Below are 20,556 nucleotides of genomic sequence, written 5' to 3'. Positions count from 1 at the left end.
GGTGTTGAGAGTTTCTCTCTCTTGAGAGAGTAATTAGAGTTGCGCTATTTTTAATTTTGTAACAAGCGTACTTTTTGTTCACAAAAGGTACGAATTGACATAAACGTACCAAAACAAAAATTATATTTTTTATTATTCGTGGATACATTTACGCTTAAATTATAACATATATTATTTATGCAAACAACTGGTATAAATAAATATTGGCCAATATTTCTCGATAATTATGATTTATTATCATTTGAAGTAGAATTTTAGGTACCTTTTCGTACTTTTTTGTTCCTACCTGTGGCAATGTTTTCCAACACAATTCACAATTTACCACTGAGAGAGAGAGACTCTCAACACCGATCCCGATCCCGGCAAATATAAAACCACGCTAAGTGCCTCATCAGGCAAATTTGACTATTTGGGGTTTCCAAATTGCATCAAACTCGGCTTAAATATTCCTTATTCCCTTTATACATTCACTGGGCATATTTGGTTGAGCATGCATCGTTATAGGATAGGATATCCAATGTTTTTGAATTAAAAATATGCATACAACAATGTATTGTGTAGATATTTTTCATAAAAAATATTAAATACTTATATTTTTGTCGGCAGCACCATTCAAATTTATTAGCCAAAATTTTCACACAAAAACCCTGAAACCCAAAATAGCAAATTTTTCCCTTAAAGCGGATTTTTTCACTTTCGAACTTCATTCAGAATAAGGCGAAAGCAAGAATGCGATTTCATCAAAAATCAAAAGTCGATTTCTTAACTTTTCAATACAACAAGTCGATTAGTCGAAAGTCGATTTACTTATCCCTAATCATAATTTGCCTAAACCTCATTCGTAAACAACACGGTTTCCATTTAGTCTCTATCCCACCTCAGCCGGCTATTTAGAAAAAAAATTAGTTTAAAAACATTGTTGATGCGTTAGCCGAATTTTCCGCCTGTCCATAGGAGAAAGTCTTAAATCCCCGGCCGAAGGCCGGCTATATAAGAAAAACGTTGATATAAAGGAAATTTTAATCGCGTAGCCAATTTTTCCACCTGTCCATAGCAGAAAGTCTTAAATCCCCGCCGAAGGCCGGCTATTTAGAAAAAAATTAGTTTAAAAACATTGTTGATGCGTTAGCCGAATTTTCCGCCTGTCCATAGGAGAAAGTCTTAAATCCCCGGCCGAAGGCCGGCTATATAAGAAAAACTTTGATATAAAGGAAATTTTAATCGCGTAGCCAATTTTTCCACCTGTCCATAGCAGAAAGTCTTAAATCCCCGGCCGAAGGCCCGCTATTTAGAAAAAATAGTTTAAAAAAACATTGTTGATGCGTTAGCCGAATTTTCCGCCTGTCCCTAGGAGAAAGTCTTAAATCCCCGGCCGAAGGCCGGCTATTTTGGATAATTTTTAATTAAGACGAATTTAAGTGGAAATATAATGTGTACGCTTTACAATCATACCAATATTACCTTCACCGATTCATAAATAACGAAGTTATGAGCATAGGAATTTCGGAACTTTAGAGGTCCATATCTCGGGAATTATGGACTTCCCCCATGAAAGTCATATATTTTCGTGATCAGGGAGACGAGATCTACCTATGACAAAAATTTCAGAAAAATCGGAGATGAGCCCCTAAACTCAACTTGTTCCAGTGGACCTATATTTATAATTTTTTGTGGATACATTTACTACAAATTCGCTTGAAAAACGCGCTCAAGAACCCCAAAATACCGAAAATTGGGGGGTACCCTTATATGGGAGCTATGCCTAAACGTGGGAAAATCGGAGATGAGCCCCTAAACTCAACTTGTTCCAGTGGACCTATATTTATAATTTTTTGTGGATACATTTACTACAAATTCGCTTGAAAAACGCGCTCAAGAACCCCAAAATACCGAAAATTGGGGGGTACCCTTATATGGGAGCTATGCCTAAACGTGGGCCGATATATCCCATCTTCGAACTTGACCTGCCTGCAGACAAAAGAAAACCCTATGCAAAATTTCAGCACCCTATCTCAATTCCTTCAGAAGATAGCGTGATTACAACAGACGGACGGAGATGGCTAGATCGTCTTAGAATTTTACCCTGATCAAGAATATATATACTTTAAAGGGTCGGAAATGAATATTTCGATGAGTTACAAACGGAATGACAAAATTAATATACCCTCCATACTATGGTGGAGGGTATAAAAAGTACTGGAACAGACCATTTGTTGGCGAAGGTTTGCGTACGACGTCGCTTGAGTCTTGGCAGAACGACGATTAACAAGCGAATTTTATGAAGGCTGGAGTCTTGGAGGCTTCCCACTGTTCTTTTGAATCTCTCTCTCTCTTTTATTATTTTTTTTTCGTTTTTCCATATATAGTTCCTTTGCTCCATATAGTTCCTTTGCTCTTTATAGTTCCTATGCTCCAAATAGTTCCTTTGCTCCATATAGTTCCTTTGCTCTTTATAGTTCCTTTGCTCCATACAGTTCCTTTGCTTCAAATAGTTCAAAAAAGGAACTGGATCAGAGAAAGGAATTATATTAATCAAGTTAGATATATAAGGTAGCCGCATCGGCGAATTTCTATTTGATATGTCAAAAACATTTTGCCAAAACAAACAGATTCATAAGATTTTTTACACAGATTCTTGTAGAAAATGTTAATAAAAGTATTGCCAAACAAGATCTTCAAAATTCGGAGATTTTCCTTTATAATTTTGTTTTATAATTTTTTGGTTTTACACTACAACAACATTTTTGACATTTATTTGCACCAACAGCTGGGCCGATGCGGCTACCTTGTTAAATATACCTTGATATTAATTAAAGAACTGGAACTAGTTCCGTTCGTTCCTTTCTCGGAATAGTTCCAATGAACTAGTTGAACTACCCAACTCTAAAGTAAAACATACGGAACGGATCGGACGGAAAAGATTTAAAGAAAAACAAAATGAGTGTTACAAATCGATTATTAATAACAAAAAGTCTAGTGAATTTTACAAAAAACCTTCGACCCGTACAAAGAAACCTCAGTTCTGTCCGTTACACGCCACAAAAACAACGAAATTATGTGAAATATGTGTTAGTAGTTGGTGGCGGAGTCACCGCGTTTATGTTTGCAAATTTAATGAAAAACCAATCCAATCGACATGAAGCTCTCAATCTGAAACGAATTAAGGTGAGGCGATGATTAATGCAAAAAACTTGTTTTGAAGTTGAATGGAATAGAAATATTCAATGTGTTTTGGGTGAAAATTTGCCAGAGATCTGTTGTGGAGAAACAAAGAAATGAATTTTTTCTACTTCATCATGTGCCATTTTTTGCCTGAATATGGTGAATATGGTATATTTGTGTCTATTTTTAGCCCAAATGTATATTGACACTTGCTTATAGTCGAATGTTTATGTGTATTTTTATTGTTCTGTTGATGGATATAATCTACTCTCTCCTCGTTCTCTTTTTAACGCTCTGGAAATCTCCCCAGTCAGCTGTGTTTGTTTATATTATTTGTTTGGGTGTAGGGATGCCAAGTTTTCTTTTGGAAATCGAAAGGAAGATAATTCAATTTGTAGAATTCAAAGAAAATTTTTCTTTATTCTCTAAAAATGAAATAATTTTCTTTAAAATATTATTTTGCTTTGGAAAAAGGATATAGAAATTGGCCATAATTCAATGACGAAAGAACTGGGCCAACTTTTTCACATGACCTCAATATTTTGTGATATATTGTTTTACTAAATGTGTCATCATTGTTAAAATATGAAGGGGTATAAATTAACAACAAATTAGTTATTGCTTTCAACTCTATCACATAATTGATAAGGTCGTTAACCCATACAAAAATGTCGTATCTTTGCAATCAATAGCTAACAACAACAACCACACATACGCATGTAATAGCTGATAAATGTTTTTCAAGTTCATGTTAATTGATAGCAGCGACGTAGATACAATGTAAATATTTTTGTTTAATTCCGGAAGCAAATTTGACGGTTTTAGACATAAACAACTAGCCAAAATGGTCATGTATAAGTTAATATGCACATTACATTGGAAAGGTAGCAATACTAAGTTTGTAACTCCTCATTACCATAATTGCTTATGTGCTCATGTGCATGGCTGTAGTAAGTGCTGCAATCGAACTAAGGTATATGCCCATCTGTTTGGACTAATGATGCATGCATGATAAAGGAATAAACCAGAACCAGGTGTCCAATAGCTAATCTCGTAAAATAAATAGTTTCATATTATTTATGATATTTGATAATGTAGAAGATTCATATTTTATAGTTCAAACCACTGTCCCTTCAACAGTGGGTCTACGATCCGAAATAAGCTATAAACCTGGCTAAAATATGAAAACGAATTTAACATCAACCTCAATATCGAAGTTAATATTTTTTTTTTGGATCTGGGCACATCCAACCGAAATTGAGATTCCTATTGTAGACGTGATAACAGCCAATGGAAATGACAACATTGACAATCTAGAAATGTACTGGGGCGATCATTTTGGTATCGTGCGACTAGAAGTAATAATAGACTCATGATCTGTATATAGGCCACAGGACTTTATTAGCATGTTTCATCACTGATATTTCCTCAGATGAAAGAACTGTTCAATGTCCAAATATATGGTAATTGTGAGCAGATTCCCATAATAGAATAATGATCTGTAATTTGGTACCAGGTACCTTTATTGTATTTACTGAAGTTATTGGAGGACATCGATATCAAATGTATGAATGTGTAATACCAGTATACAAAACCGATATCAAATACTTGTATTTGTTGTTAAGGTGGCAAATCAATTCAGAACATAGAAGCAGCTTCCGTGGAATGAATGTATGGGGGTAGGGTGGAACTGCCAAGGTAGAGATGCTTAATGTTTATATAAAGCCGATGAATAGCTGTAAACTGGGTAATTTTTCGGATATTAGGCCAATTATAGATAGTCATAACCCCCTGATACTAGGAGATTTCAATGCCCATCATGTGTTATGGCAATATGTTTATGTTTAATTACACTGTGCGACACGAAAATTTTTCAGGGGTTCTAATGTACCAATTCTGTTTAGTTGGAGTCCCTGGGCCACGAATATACCTTTGGTTTTTCTGGGTCACTTCGAAAATTAGTTTTATAACGGTAAATGTAGAAAAAACGTGGGTAGACAATTAAATAAGCTTTCGAAAATGAGAAATATCTAAAAAATCGGTTAAAAAATGGACGACTTATACAAATTTTTGTATTGATTCTATGCATATTCTCAAAGATCGTCCGTGTTTTTTCTTGCGAGTCACACAATTTGTATTTGGGATTTTTACGATCCTCGACATCGGGTATTTAAGGACAGCGGGTATTTTGACTTATGTTGTCATCCATACTATCCTCATCTACACATAAACCTAATGTATATATTATTTATTTTAATTATAATATGTCCAGTGTTTCGACTACATTATAATGTTAAAAAAAAAACTTAAAATTAGATATAGTAATTTAAATGTGTATAGTAGAGTTTTCTGTATTCGGGACTAACGTCTTCTATATTAATTTTCGAAATTTGTTAATGATGTTAGAACAGAAATCATTCTCTATATTTAATTCGTTAACACCGATTTGTTATTTGTTAACAAAATTTGGATACCGAAATGCCTTTCTGTTTAGCTTGGCCACTGTCACTACGCCTCTATGAATAAAAAGCTAAGTCAGATGTAGCAAACTAGAAGTTGAAAGTTGTATAAATAAAAAAATATATATAAATTAATATTAGCATCAAAATAATTCTGGCCTGATTGTTTGTGTATTGAATGACAATGAAACGGATGTTGCAAAAATAATATTAATATCTAACAATGGTATTATTTATACGATTTCACTGCGATCTGCTATCCCCAGTCATTTCATACAAATCATGTCACATTTGTCTACACACACCTCCTTAACAGGAATAGGATCTCTTACGTTCTATTGTGATTTCTTTTTTAATTGTTCAATCTTTTTAATCGGGCCATTACTGTGTGATCTCTAAGCCCCGATAACAATTATGAATAAATATCATAATGATCTGTCTACATACAGAAGTTGAAATGATCTTTAACTACACAAACAAAATAAATCTACCTGCTCCCACGCGATCTATTTCCCAGACAGGCAGGTCGGTAATGATGATGGATGCATGATATCACTTTCGGTATTGTGATGAATGCTGGGGGTGCGAGCATATATAAAATAATGACGATGATAGCGAGAGATAAGGATACTTATAATACAAAAGAGAATTTTTGCTGTGGCGCATAAATCCGCATTCAACTGACATCATCCTTTTCACAGCTACTGTCAAAGACATGTGTGTATGTATGTACGACATGCAATGCATAATTTGCAGAATGATTGGCAATAACAATTTCTACCGCCGTTCGGATGTCATTCATCATGAAATTGTGTCATGTATTGTGTCGCGTTTTCTTTTCTGGTGTTTGTAATTGTTGGGAGGATATTTATTGGATGTCAGACCAAACAATGTAAACATTCCCATTGGATGTTTGACTGTCTGTCTGTCTGTCTCCGTCTGTGGTGAGTTAGTTGCCATTGAAAGTTTGCATTTATTTATCTTTCAAATTCTTTTGTGCGCCACAAAGGCAAACTCCGCCTTAGCATTATGAAGGGATCACGATCCCAGCCACAATCATCAGTACCACCACTACTGACAAACATTGCCACCGACATTAAATCTCGCCGATTATCATATGGAAATGATCATAAATGCAATCTTTCGCTCTGAGATTCCAATTGTGATTTATAGATAATGTCACATTTCATTGGCGCTGAGCTGTGCCATTCTGCGCATGCTGGTTGGTTGGCTGCCTGACTGACTTCATGTCTTCGGTTGTAATTTATTGCAGGTGGGTGTTTTGTGAATTAATTTTTTACCCGCTTTTCGGAGCGGCAGTAAGTAGCATTGTGCAGCTTATTTAATTCCTCCTACCACTCCACTCCAATCAATTGGAATCTATTTCAACTGTTTTTGTTACTGTTATTATTTGTCTGTTATGGGATCACTTCTTAGTGGCGCCATTAGATCGCGGCACACTCGTGGTATCAAATTTCATTTCATGTTATTACATCGAGTATAATTTATAGGGCAATTTGTTTATTTTGAAGTTAGTTTTGTTAACATTATAATTTAATTTATAGTTCATTAGTTGTTGTGAACTCGTTGAATGCGTTATTCGTGGGGTGTTTATTTCAATAGAAAATAATTTGAATAGCAGACTAATAAAGCAAGTGATTGATATTGTTTGAAAATATATCCGTGAGAAATTTACAAAAACAATTAAAACCAGTGAGCGGAGCAGTATAGTCGGACGGACTATACCTTACACAACATCCACGGAACTCCAACTTTCTGCGGATGTTTATTCTGAGCTTGGGCAATATTTCGTGATATTTCCACCCTCTTGCCCGATTAGAGATCAACAGCACCACTTCCTTACACTGACATATATTCCGAATATTACTAATATTCAGTACAGCCATTCTAATTACTTGTCCAGATTTCCTTCCCTTGTGATGTTCGGCTTATAATGGTGGCCTATAGATCGACTCAAGAAAAACACAAAAAATTAAGTTTTCGGTCCACTTCATCCCAATATTATTATCTGATATTCACCGAAAATTATAGGCGTTGTCCTTGACCGTACCTGGATCCTCATGGAAAATTTCAAAACGATCAGCGCCATATTTCGCCCTCTAGTGTGGTAATGGGTTACTAAATGCTATCTCAGTACGTAAGCACCTGTAAATATTTAAGTGTAACTCCCATATCCGAGTGTACGACAATATAATTAGAATCAATTTAAATGTCAACCACTCGTCTTGGATATACTCTCAACTTCTCGGGTCTTCATACGCTATAGAACACAAATATTGCCATTTTTCACACAAAAGTCAATATCCATTTGACCCGCTAAATATTGACCGATCTTTATCAAAACCGGCATGTTTATTCTTTGGCCCGATCCCCTTCTCCATGTAAAAGTTCGAGCGACCAAAAAACCGACAAAAGTTAAGTTTTTGGTCCATTTCATCCCCTATATATATTAACCGATCTTTGCCATTAAAATTCCCTCAGAACCATCAATGTCAAACCCCAGAACCGTGGTTATAACAGTGAAACTCTTTCTGACAATTCCCAATTGGGCATTTCAGGTTCTTAAAGGAAAAACATTTCGTTCCGAAATTTTTCAATATACACAGGTCATGTTTTCACATAGCTCCCATATAAAATTCACGATATGCTGAAGGCCTAAACACAATTTTCATACAGAGCGTCCGTAATCTTATTCGCCAAGACGAACTTAATTCATTTTTAAATGTTTTTAAAAATTAAAAATTAATTATTTTCTTTATTTCCATTTTAGCGTGAAGAAGAAAATTTAGTTAAGCTGACAGCACGTGAGAGGCGATTTATCAAATTTTCTTCTGTCGAATACGACGGACAATTGTACATGACACCGCAAGACTTTTTGGATTCTGTTGTCGAGCAGGAGCCAAGACGTATGATATTGAATTAATTTTATTAAACAAATTTCAAAATTTAAAACCTTTTTCTTATAGCCCGCCTTAAACGAAAAGTGTTAACCGAACAAGAAGTTGCCAAAATAAAAGATATAACACCACCATTAAAGAAAGGATCCAATCAACTTTTTAGAACGTTAAGAGATAAAGGTAAAATGCTGTTGACTGACTCGTTATTACAAACAATCAATAATTTGTCATTATTATTTGTTTTTAATAGGAATTATTTCATATACCGAGTATTTGTTTCTGTTATCAGTCTTGACCAGTAAGTAAATGCTACAAAGCATTTCTACTTTTGCATAATAGCCATTGATTAATTGTTGTAAATATTTTTTATTGTTCATTGTTACTTACAGAACCCAAATCAGGTTTCCGCATTGCCTTTAACATGTTCGATACTGATGGTAATTCGCGTGTTGATAAAAATGAATTCCTAGTGGTATGTTACCAAAACGAAGTTCTTAAAAAAGGGCAGTTTGACATTTACAAAGAAATATGCTTAAAAATTAGACCCTAAAGCATGTTGTATGCAACACCTATGTAAATTTTGTCAACATTCTAATTTTCATTGCAAATAATGAACTGCCCTTGATTTTATGTTTTCAACATTATTTACATAAATATTTCTTAATTGTTGTTTTTTTACATTTTATTTGTGATTTTTAATTTTATTTCCATTATATTATTTTAAACCTGTTTTCATTTAGGTTAGACAAATTTTGGGTGGCTCTTTTCATTCACATGACTTGGATGATGAAACAAGACGAATTGTAAGCTTTTAATTTTTCAATTATTATTTAATAATCATATTTTTGTATTTATTTATGAGCAAATTTTATATGGAAAATCATTAGGGTGCTATTTGTTATGAACATATAATTGAGAAAAATGTATAACTAATGGGAATAATATTTAAAAAAGTTCCCAGCTCCTCCAGCAGCTTTCGTAACCACTTATTCGAAGACCGTCTACTTCTCAAACATCTTCAGCTTCCAACTTACGCCTAACCCAGAAGTGGTGGTTCAACCCTCTCTCTGAATACAGATAGCCAGATTGAACCTTCCCCAAGGAAATTGTTAATGGCCTTAAGCGCTTTGTAAAACCATAGTCTCATTCGATTCATTTCGTCCGTTCTTCAGATACCGATCGACGATCGAATACTACTCTGCTCATTTAGAGGTTTTAATCGAGCATCTTTTTGTTTCGGGAGGAATATCCTCTCCATCTGGAGCTCTCGATGAAAAGCGTGTGGATAGGTTCTTTCGAATTTCCATACACATTTCATCTTACCCTTGATGAGATGAACCTCCCTCTCCGAAAGCAAATTCGCATCTCGCCATACGAACTTGCGAACACCGTTAATGTTTCTTTGCCGTCTGTATCAATTCCCTTTTTTTGTTATTTCCAAATAAAATTTGCTTTATAATTATATATTTATATTTTCTATATATTTATAAACAAATTATTTTATATTCTTTTTATTCAAATACAAAAAAAAACATTACCCTTATATAGCTTGCCTTTCAGGATTATAATAGGTTATGTTAAGAAATGAATGTATAATTTCCTTATTCCGCAATGTGTACAAGATGATATTCTCATTTTGGTTTTCTTAATAATAATTTTGTTTTTTATTTAAAATCCGGTATTCAGCTTAAACGTTTAGTTTCCACCGAAGAACAGGCTCGTGAATTATATTACAAGAAAAAGCCAAAAGAAAAGCCTAGCCAAAAAAATGCATTTGTAAGTTTCAGAGATGGATTTGATTTGTTATCAGAATGCCTTTCGTTTCAATGTTCACTTGTTTGAGTTAATTTTATTTGTTTGTTGACTATTTTTCTGTTCACGAGTTAATATTTTATTTTTTGTTTTATAATAGAAATAAGTTATAAATAGCTATTCTTAAGAACATTGGCTTGTCGTTTATTCTAAAGCTTGCAACAAAAATCTTAGCTTTAGAAAAAATAAAAATGCTATTACGAATTTGTTTCAGCAATATATTATTTCGTTGCAGTCTAGCACAGTGGTTCCCTGTCTCAAAATATTATTGGGAAACATATGTATATATAATTTCTCAAATTATTATTTGATTTTGAACATCTATGCACTGTGTGCTAGAGATGCCTAAAAGTCCTAAAAGCTGCTCAGTTTTTTGTTATTTAAGTTGAAATATATTTTAATTGCCTTCTTTCTTAAACGAGCTTCTGTTTTGTCCAATTAGCAAGCTGCGCCTTAGTTATTTTTCTTGTTTCAATGACAAAGACGTACATTTCCGTTATTGTAAGTAAAAACACAAAATATCAATAAAACACACAAACATATCCGAATATGAGGTCACCTAAAATATCCCTGTTTATTTGTTTATTGTCCTTGTTTAAAGTTTTATTCCTCGTTTTATAATATTATTATTTCCAAGCTTTAGTTTGTTCAATGAACATCATTGTCCACATTTATTTTTTATTTTTTTATTATAAGTTTTTTTAACAACACTTTAATTTGTAAAAACGCATCTGAGTATGGTAACTAATAACCTCTTTAATATTATCCAATTTTTCCCTTGCTTTTTCCATTTCTCCCCAAATATCTATATGCTAACCTCTATTGCTAATATTTAACCCGAATGGATTCTCCCCCTACAATCAATCCCTATCAATGAATGTATGTTCTGTACTGTGTAACCACCAATATATTGTGCTAAAGATGGAACGCATATTTAGTGGAGCATGGAAAGATAAACGTGGCAAAAATAAAACTGAAGAAGAGGCCACAGAAGAAGATAATAAATCTAAACAAGAAGAGGAAGAAAAAGAAGAGGTACAGTATACCGCAAAAAAACAAAAACAATGTGGAAAATTAAAAAAAAAAACATGTAAAAATGAACTACATTTGTACTATATGACACTCTATTAAGGTGTTGTAAAAATGTACTATACTATATGTATATCCGTCACTATGTACATTTTTCTATTTTCAAAACAAGTGAAAAGTTTGTATTCCTGATATACTATTTTGTGTTAACCCTTTTCCAAATTTTGCAAGTGACTAAAAATTTTAGAAGTAAAAAAAACTTTTTATCCAAATTAAAAAAAATCCTATCCTCATTTGATTATTTTTTACTAATCTGCATTTTTCCATTAACCACAACAGGACAACTACATTGATGACGAAGAAGGCTTACAACGTAAACACAAAGTCGACACCACTCTACAAGTCCACTTGTTTGGCAAAAAGGGTGATAAGGATCTATACTATGAAGGTTTCTATAAATTCATGGACAACCTGCAAACCGAAGTATTAGAATTGGAATTTACCGAATTTTCCAAAGGCAATAAAGCCATAACGGAAGTAGATTTTGCCAAAATTCTTTTACGTTATACATATTTGGATACCGAAGAATATGATAGTTTTCTGGAACGTCTTTTGGATCGTGTCAAGGATGAACAAGGCATAACATTTGATGAATTCCGAGATTTCTGTCGTTTCCTTAACAATTTGGATGATTTCTCCATTGCCATGCGTATGTACACATTGGCTGATCGTGCCATTTCAAAAGGTAATATAGGCTTATATAATAACCATATTTTTATACAATACATCACGACTACGGAATATTGTTAGTTTGGTTTCGGCGATGTAATAACTAGGGTTCGCTATTCACATTTTTAATACAATTCCACCATGAGGTATGTCAATATTTTTATTCCGTTGATAGCTTCTAGAGATATTCATTTTAAAAACCTATGTAGATCATACGATTTAAAAATGTCCTATCATCGTCTGTTGTTATTGTGAAGATGGGTTTATCGGTCATCGTTTTGGTACCATCTCCGATATTCGGTATTTTGTAGTTTTTAGTCACATCATTTGTGTCGTATTTTATAAAACCGCTCTTTTAACACCTGTTTACGCAAGTCAACGTTTTAGTATAGGTCCCATATAATGATATCTCTAGATTTTGCGGTAATGGAAAACATCGGCTCATATTGCGGAATATTACGATTTTCAGGAAAAAAATGTCAATTGGAAGATATTAATACCGATACACGTTTTTGTATAGATTCCGTATAATGATACCTAGAAGTTGTAGTCAAATAAAAATCGTTAATTGAAATTACCAACTGAAAAAGAAATCCATTATTTTTATATGAACTATAGGACTTTATTTAACATACATCGAAATGTCCGATTTGAGCCAAATATCCATTGTTTTTTGTACGATTTTATCCACATTTTCCACGACCGGCCTACCTGTGCAAGGTGCATCTTTAACATCAAAAATTTCTGAACGGAATCTACGAAACTAAAATTGCACATAATTGGCTGTTACAGTATCGGAACCATAAACACCATTATCAATTTTAGCCGCTTGGCTTACATAAATCTGAAATTGTTTGATCGATACTTTACGAGAAATCTATCAGTACAGCCATCTGCCTAAAAAATAATAATCACCCCTATTCTGTATGTCGTCGTCGACACGAAACGACGTCGAAGAGAGTCGTCTTTTGCAAATTGGTATTCCCTATGTCGTTGTCGACATTTATCGATAACTATTGAAATATTTTGGTATTCCGTAACAATGTGTGACGACGACGATGTCGAAGATTTCTTCGTCATAGTTTTTGTTGACGACTGAAGCGTTTGAACATTTTTTTTTTAGAAATTAAAAAAAAAAAAAACATGACCTGACAAGAACAGGATACATCATTCTAGAATCTATTCAATACTTAATGCAAAATAAAGTGTAAATAAAGAAAAATATATGGAATCTATATATAAATCTGAACCGATTTTGACCAATGTCAATAGGACTCTATGTGGAAATAAAATTTCATCCCAATTGGATGGATTTTTTCCAAATTTCATCCCGTTCGGATCATAATGGTGGCATGTAACTTGTTTAAAATAATACATGAATGGAGGGACATGCATAAATCGACTAAAAAATAATTCTATGTACATATATACTAAAAAGTAACTATGGGTCTATCTCGTTTCTTTTTGGTCGTTGCAGACACATTTACCAAGGCATAATGCCCTGTGCCACAGTGCGGTGAAGGATACAAACACATTTTTGCCCAAAAATATGCAACAAAATTTTTGTTTTTATTGATATCGATAAATAGTCGACATCGTCGCATGAGTGTTACAGAATACCAAATCAGTGTCGAAGTGATGTCGATGTCGATGCGAAGTGATGTCGAAAGAGAAACGTCGTCGACAACGACGACGACATACGGAATAGGGGTGAATATTTACGTAGATTATTTGGCGAGATATGAGTTCAACCTTACACATGTATACATCGCCAAGATCATAATCCTACCTAACTGCTGCATTTGATGGCCAACCTGGTCTGTTAAGAACATGGTCTTCAGATGATGATGGAAGTACCAGCGAAAAGATAGAATTTGGTTATCTGGGACCATTTGACGATTGACGATTAGTTTTTGGCTTCAAAAGTTCATGCGAACACTTGGTACGACTTTCGTCTTCCCATGAATAGGAGACAGACAGTTAAGCAGTCTGCAGCTCCTCGGACGATCTCATTCTCTCTAAAGTTGTTGTTGTAACAGGTTGGCTGTTAGTGAAAGTTCTTTCCTAAAAATATTGATAGAAAATAGAAGTAGAAAATATAATAATTATTAGTTAGGAATTAAGATTCGAAGAGTTTAGCCGGATAAACGGTGATACTTCTATAGGCATTAGCCATAAGTCTATAGGCTCGATCGGACAATTGAATAGATGGTGTGTGTTGTGAGGGCTTTGCTGGCAGGATTCCAATATGTTGACTTCCGATGGAATGACGTCTTGGACGCCTTCACGATAGCGCCTGAAGTCCTGACGGATGTGTCGCTCAGGTGGATCTGCTATCACTGTGTGATTGTTGCGATGACACGGCAGATAGCATACCATACCGCATCCTGGTGTCCTCATGGAGGTGATCGATGCTCATCATTTAAATATAGCCTGTTGCAATTTGGAGTGTATTATTTGGGTTGTTTGCAATGATCTAAATTGTGTGTTGCTAAGGAAAGAAGTCAGGGGCAGCATAATTTTGGATGGAATGACCTATGGCCTTATATATGTCGTTATCTAGCCCCAGGAGGTGCCAGCCAAATATTTCAAAACTTTATTCCTAGCATTCACCTTCTGGTTGATGTAATTGGAATGCGAGGAGAAATTCTTGCACTTACGTCGTCAATGTTAACGCCGGACGAAATACGAATACAGTCGATACCCTTAGTGTAAACCATTTAACTGATAGGCACGAGGTCGCTTAATACCCCAGCGTTAGGGAGTCATCCTTTAGAAGAGGAGACCAGGAACACAGTATTACTTTGGACCAACTTAGGTCATTACTTTTGGTATTCAACTGAGATTATTACTGCTAGCTGATGCGAGATAAGTCAGTATTAGATTGAATGCACCCTTTACTTCGAAGACCTATTTTCAAAAATTGGTTTATTCTGTAATATCATAGTCGTTCGTTATATTTATCTCACACATATACCTTTCTTTAATTTCAGATGAATTTTCTAGAGCTGTCAAAATCTGCACCGGTTACACACTGTCACGTCATTTAATTGATACAGTTTTTGCCATTTTCGATCAGGATGGTGATGGTTTGCTCTCCTACAAGGAATTCATAGCGATCATGAAGGATCGCCTGCATCGCGGCTTTAAAGTAAGTGGTCATGCATTCGAATATAACGAGCTATTAGATACATACGATGAACCTGAACAGCCCATGTTTGCTGTTTGGCGTAAACGTGCCTGTCGCAATCTTGATCATTTCTATGAGCATGACGTTTTATAAGAATCTCTTTTTTTATGTTTTTTATGTATTGTTGCCACAACAGCGCCCTATGCACACTTAAGCCTAATTATACTTTTTGTTACGCTAACAATAAAGCTTTAATGTTAAAATATTGGATGATCCAGAAAGTTAAAAGGTCTGAAATTTAATTTTGATGTCATACTTATTTAAATTAAAATATTTTTAACATGCATAAATGTTGTAACCCTTTTCTGGATCATCCAATATTACAGTCGTATACTCAATCAACACAATGAAACAAATAATCTCTCACACGCGAAAAGAAAACATGACAAGACTATGAACACAATTTTTTGTTTTGTTTATTGCTATGTACTCAATTATTTTTATGTTATTTGCTTTAATTGTTGTTTTATTTTATTGTATACTGTGGGCCTAAGTCTTTTAACTTTAAGTGCTTATTAATTTATTTATTATTATTGTTTTATTTTAATAAACAATTTTTTTAAATGACACACACATTTTTAAATCATTTTGTTTTAATTGGCTGTGTATTTTGTTCGATATATTCTAAGGCGTTTTATGTCTCAATCTGCTTTTCTGTAACTAAATTATTGTTCTCGTTTTGTTGTTTCTACAAAATTAACACATCACTCACGTCATCAAGTATTCTAATAACCTGTGTCAACAATATTCACAAGTTTCAGTCCCATGAAATGGTAAAAGCGAAATAAATCCTCTTCTATATTCATTTTTGTTGTTTACCACCACATTAAAACTTCACTTAAAGTTATCGCATCACTTTTTGACATTTATCAAGTTTTTCAAATTCATCCATTCACATTTTAAAGACATTTTTATCTATTTAATTTATTTACTTCGTAATCTATTAAAAAATCTTCTGGTATTTTAAATAGGGTCCCATTGATCAAACATAAGATTTACTACATTATGAGTGGTTAATAGTAGATCTTCTTCAAATTAATCTTCTCCATCACATCAACATTTCAAATACATTTTTAAATCTTATCTCACATTTCGCAAAATTTATTAACTGTAATTGCTGCGATGTGTGGTTGTTGTTGTAAGAGGTTGGTGAAAGTTCTTTCCTGAAAATATTGATAGAAAACGGAACAAAGAAAAGGAAAATATATTAATTAGAAATTGAAGAGGGTAGCCGGAGCCACCTCTACTGGCTTTAGCCATTAGTCTATAGGCAATAGACTTGTAGGCTCGGACGGACTATTGAATAGATGTTGCGTGTGTGTGTGAGGGCACAATGCCCTGTCGATACGAATTGAAAACATTGCTGTACCCAGACCTTAGTTGTCCCAGAATCGAACGGGTTTGCCTAGGAAAAAGCCTGTCACTGTCAGAAATTACAAGAGGATGTTAGAGTAGGACTTTGTTGCATCTGTAGTCATTTATGGGTTTAGGACCGCCAGTTGATGCATTATCTGGCGTGTTCGCTAAAGACAATCTGTTGACTTCCGATGGAATGACGTCTTGGATGCCTTCACGATAACGCCTGAAGTCCTGCTTTCTTGGAATTAATTTCTTCTAATTAATCTGTCAACACTGCGTGATAGTTGGGATGACACGGCAGATAGCATGCCAGCAGGAACTTTCTAGTCAAGAACACATTATGTTGCTTGACTGACAGCATCCTGGTCTCCTCGTGTAGGAGATCGACGCTCGTGTTGTTTGCAAGGATTTCCATGGTGTGTCTCTAAAGAAAGAAGTCCAGACTGGGGCAGCATAATTAAGGATGGAACGACCTATAGCCTTGTATGTTGTTACCAACGTTTCTATATCTTTCCCACGAAATACCAGCCAAAGCTCTCAGAGCTTTATTCCTAGCTTTCACCTTCTGGTTGATGTAGTTAGAATGCTAGGAGAAATGAAGGAGATTATCGAAGACCACCCCAAGGATTTTCGGATTATGGACTGTGGGGATGAGCCTACCTTCAATAGGAATGTCAAGTTCTAAATTGACTTCTCGCGTCCAGGAAGTGAAAAGAGACACGGTAGACTTTGCAGTGGATAATTTTAGATTGCGCTCCTGGAGTGTGTTGTTTATGGTTAATGTTAACGCCGGACGAAATAATCGTACTGTCATCGGCGTACGGAACCACTGAAACATGAAGTGGAGGAATGGGGAGTTTCGCAAGATACAGGTCGAACAAAATGGGAGATAGGACACCGCCTTGCGGTACTCCCATGTTGATAAGAACCTCAATAGGAATAGGAGGAAGTACGAAAGGGACGAATTCCGATGGAACGAATTCCTACCGAGACCGCAGGAACTTGAGAATTGAAATTTTTTGAATTATATCTTAAAATATGTAGTACTAGCAGTTTACTCTTACTTTGCTAACCTTTTCGGCCAAAAAATGTCCCATTCCAAATAATGCACTTAGGCATCGGCTCATGTTTGTATCACTTCGGATCGTTTTGGGTACGTAATGAGTGGCTATATTGATTATAATGTTTTCCAAATTGCTGTCATTCAATAGCACAGTTCTCTGAAAAGGTTGTTTAACTTCTTGGAATATATACTAATTGGTTATAAAAATCAGATGTTCGGTAACCGATTTCCACATTTATGGTACAAAATGTGTATCCGTCAATTCTCATGTTTTGTTTTACTTTATATATTCTTCTTAAGTGGTTAATTACCCAGGCATCTAATGTCAATATAAAAGAATTGGTAAGGGGTTTAAAGGTGAATATTGTTGAATCGAACAAGGTGCGAATCCTAATGAACGATTCGCCTCCTTATATTGCACATAGGATATATTAAAACAAGTTAGCGTAATTTTAATATTATGCCACTTCACATAATATCGCATTACTCATATTTCGCATTAATAAATCATAGCTTATTTAAAAAACGCAGTAAGTATTTATAGCATAAAGTGTATATAATTATCAACCAAGCACAATTAAACAAATCAGATTAAAAAAATAAAACATTATTTGCATCTCTGCTGCTTTGTCATCTCTTTTCAGTCGGTGGGCAAATCCGAAGGATGGGAAGCATTTAAATCGTGCATTAAACAAGACATGAAACAAAATAAATAAACTCCATTAGCAGCAGTTTGCTTTGTGGACTGTGGATACAAAAAGAACAACAACAACAATTTGTTATCGTACAGAAGCTTTATAAACCAAAAACAAAAAAATTAAAAAGAACTACTAACAACAATATGTCGATGCCTAATCTAGCCAAATTTGCAATCCTTTCTAGAATCAATACGAACAAATTTATATCTAACAAATATATTTTTCACTATTAATTTATAATATTTTATAAGAAAACTATATTTAATTATTTATTTATAACAAAAAAAAACTATTTAGATTTAATAGAAGAAATTTTTAAAATCGTTGTTTTATTTATTTATTTTATTTCTTTGTTATAGTATTTCTAATTCAACAATCGTTACAATAAATGAAGAAAATTATAAAATATGTTCCATTATAAAAAATATGTTGTTCATTTTTATAATAGATCACGGCAACATCCACATAGCAAGGGCGAGAAATACCACAATTAGTTACAAAATTTCTTTTTCCATACGCGCACGTTTTTAAATTCGAGAATAGTTTTTCTCGGTGTACTTTAACAATTTTGGTCTGCAAGAGTTCAATTCACAATTTATACATTTAAATTGAAAGTAGTGGTCACTACGGGGATATCTAACAAAATGTTTCCTTACCCTTTGTCTTTGTGGAGGATCCCCACAAATTTTCCCTCAATACTTTATATTGAACGGATTGTCAAATAATTGGTATTTCAACGCCACACCTATACTGGGGCTTAGTATCCCTTGAACACCAACTAGAGAATATATTACAGCAGCCTGTGCAAATAATTTATTTTTCATATTTTTTTTTAAAGTTTTCGATATTTATATCAAAATCTACCTTAATATCGTTTTAGTTGTTATTGAGGTATACAACTCCAGCAAGCTCCATATTGATACAGTATAATAAGATGGACAATGCATCTGTTTGTATATGGCTCAATGAATACGGTCGTACATAAATAAAAAACTCCAATAAAATATATTTTTATACAATGCTACTACTCCTAGGATATTTAGTATTGCAAAAGGAATATATTGGTGCCCGCTTTGGAGTAGCTCATATAATGCCACACTTTTTGTATTTTAAAGATCTTTTTGTATTTTAAAGGACGCATTTTTCAACCGAAAGGAATTATTGTCAGTTGTCACCTTTTTATGGTAGGGTAGGTATAAATGATGAATGGTTTGTTTATAAACAATTTATGTAAATTGCCTTATGCTGAAACTTTTGAGTTTCTTTCTGAGGCTGAGGTGTTTTTGAGTCAGGCAAGAACGTATATGTATAGTTCTCGCCCCAAAACAACGAACAACACTTTTGTCATAGAAGGGAGCTGTAGAAATGTTCATGAAAGATTCATACGTGAACCTCTAGATTAAAAGACCGACTACTTTATAATCTGCCACCGTCTTAATTTTATTGGGAACGAATAGAAAACACGATACCGTTGACACGATACCGTTGACGTTGAAATTAGGTAGCAGACAATCTATATATTTCAAATGTATCTTGTCCTGTGTGAAAAATATAACGGAGTTGCTATGAAAGGTATTACCTTTCAAACCCGGAGAGTATATTTACAGACCTAGCTCGTCTTACTCGTGTATTTATATACGAAACGAAACTTTTCGTCTTCTTATGTAAAATGTATCACAAGAAAGCAGAAGTATTGTCGCAATAATAATAATGATATTGAGTTGAGCTTCTAGATTGGGAAAAGTGAAACACTTGACATAATTCGGGACCTTGCACAGTGATGGATGAAATATTTGTGTGGATGTGGCCAACTGATGCTATCATTTTTGAATTATAATTTCAATTAGGTACTAAATTAATAAAATTGGGCTCATTGTAATACATCATTTGTATTGAACTAAAACCAAAGATTATTTAATTGAATGTATTGTAAATGATGAGAAAATAAAATGGAAAATATGTTATTGTATTATTATGAATTTTGTTTGTATATTTTGTTGTGTTTTTATATAGTTATTGAAATGCAAACAAATTAAAAAAAAAAATATTGAAATGTATAAAAAACTACGAATGTTATTATATTTTTTTCATTATATTTATTTATAATAAAATTAAAAATGTACAAAAATTGTATTTA

The 20,556-nt window shown here is 33.9% G+C and overlaps 1 protein-coding gene across 2 annotated transcripts; it reads left to right on the top strand.

The window, feature by feature from the left end:
• Nucleotides 1-2,920: 2,920 nt before the first annotated feature.
• Nucleotides 2,921-15,409, top strand: LOC133328501 (calcium uptake protein 3, mitochondrial). 2 transcript variants are annotated; one of them, XM_061537066.1, is made up of 9 exons: nt 2,921-3,165; nt 8,413-8,548; nt 8,609-8,719; nt 8,790-8,837; nt 8,929-9,011; nt 9,280-9,342; nt 11,273-11,386; nt 11,720-12,125; nt 15,103-15,409. In XM_061537066.1, exons 1-9 carry the CDS (start codon nt 2,938-2,940, stop codon nt 15,390-15,392), a joined length of 1,479 nt encoding a protein of 492 aa, XP_061393050.1. In that variant the 5' UTR covers nt 2,921-2,937; the 3' UTR covers nt 15,393-15,409. The 2 variants fall into 2 exon arrangements, with proteins under 2 accessions (XP_061393050.1, XP_061393051.1); XM_061537067.1 differs by lacking the exon at nt 9,280-9,342.
• Nucleotides 15,410-20,556: the final 5,147 nt, after the last annotated feature.

The sequence above is a fragment of the Musca vetustissima genome, unplaced genomic scaffold (assembly GCF_032173495.1).
Source record: "Musca vetustissima isolate MV318-11 ecotype Yass unplaced genomic scaffold, APGP_CSIRO_Mvet_v1 utg11016, whole genome shotgun sequence".
Lineage (NCBI taxonomy): Eukaryota > Metazoa > Arthropoda > Insecta > Diptera > Muscidae > Musca > Musca vetustissima.
Note: the sequence above shows the minus strand (reverse complement) of the source record. Positions and strands in the feature narration are given on the sequence as shown.

Coding starts and splice junctions, on each gene's coding strand:
- LOC133328501 (XM_061537066.1), top strand. CDS start 2,938: ATGAGTGTTACAAATCGATTATTAATAACAAAAAGTCTAGTGAATTTT. Junction 3,166..8,412: donor TCAATCTGAAACGAATTAAG/GTGAGGCGATGA, acceptor TTTCCATTTTAG/CGTGAAGAAGAAAATTTAGT. Junction 11,387..11,719: donor AAGAGGAAGAAAAAGAAGAG/GTACAGTATACC, acceptor TAACCACAACAG/GACAACTACATTGATGACGA.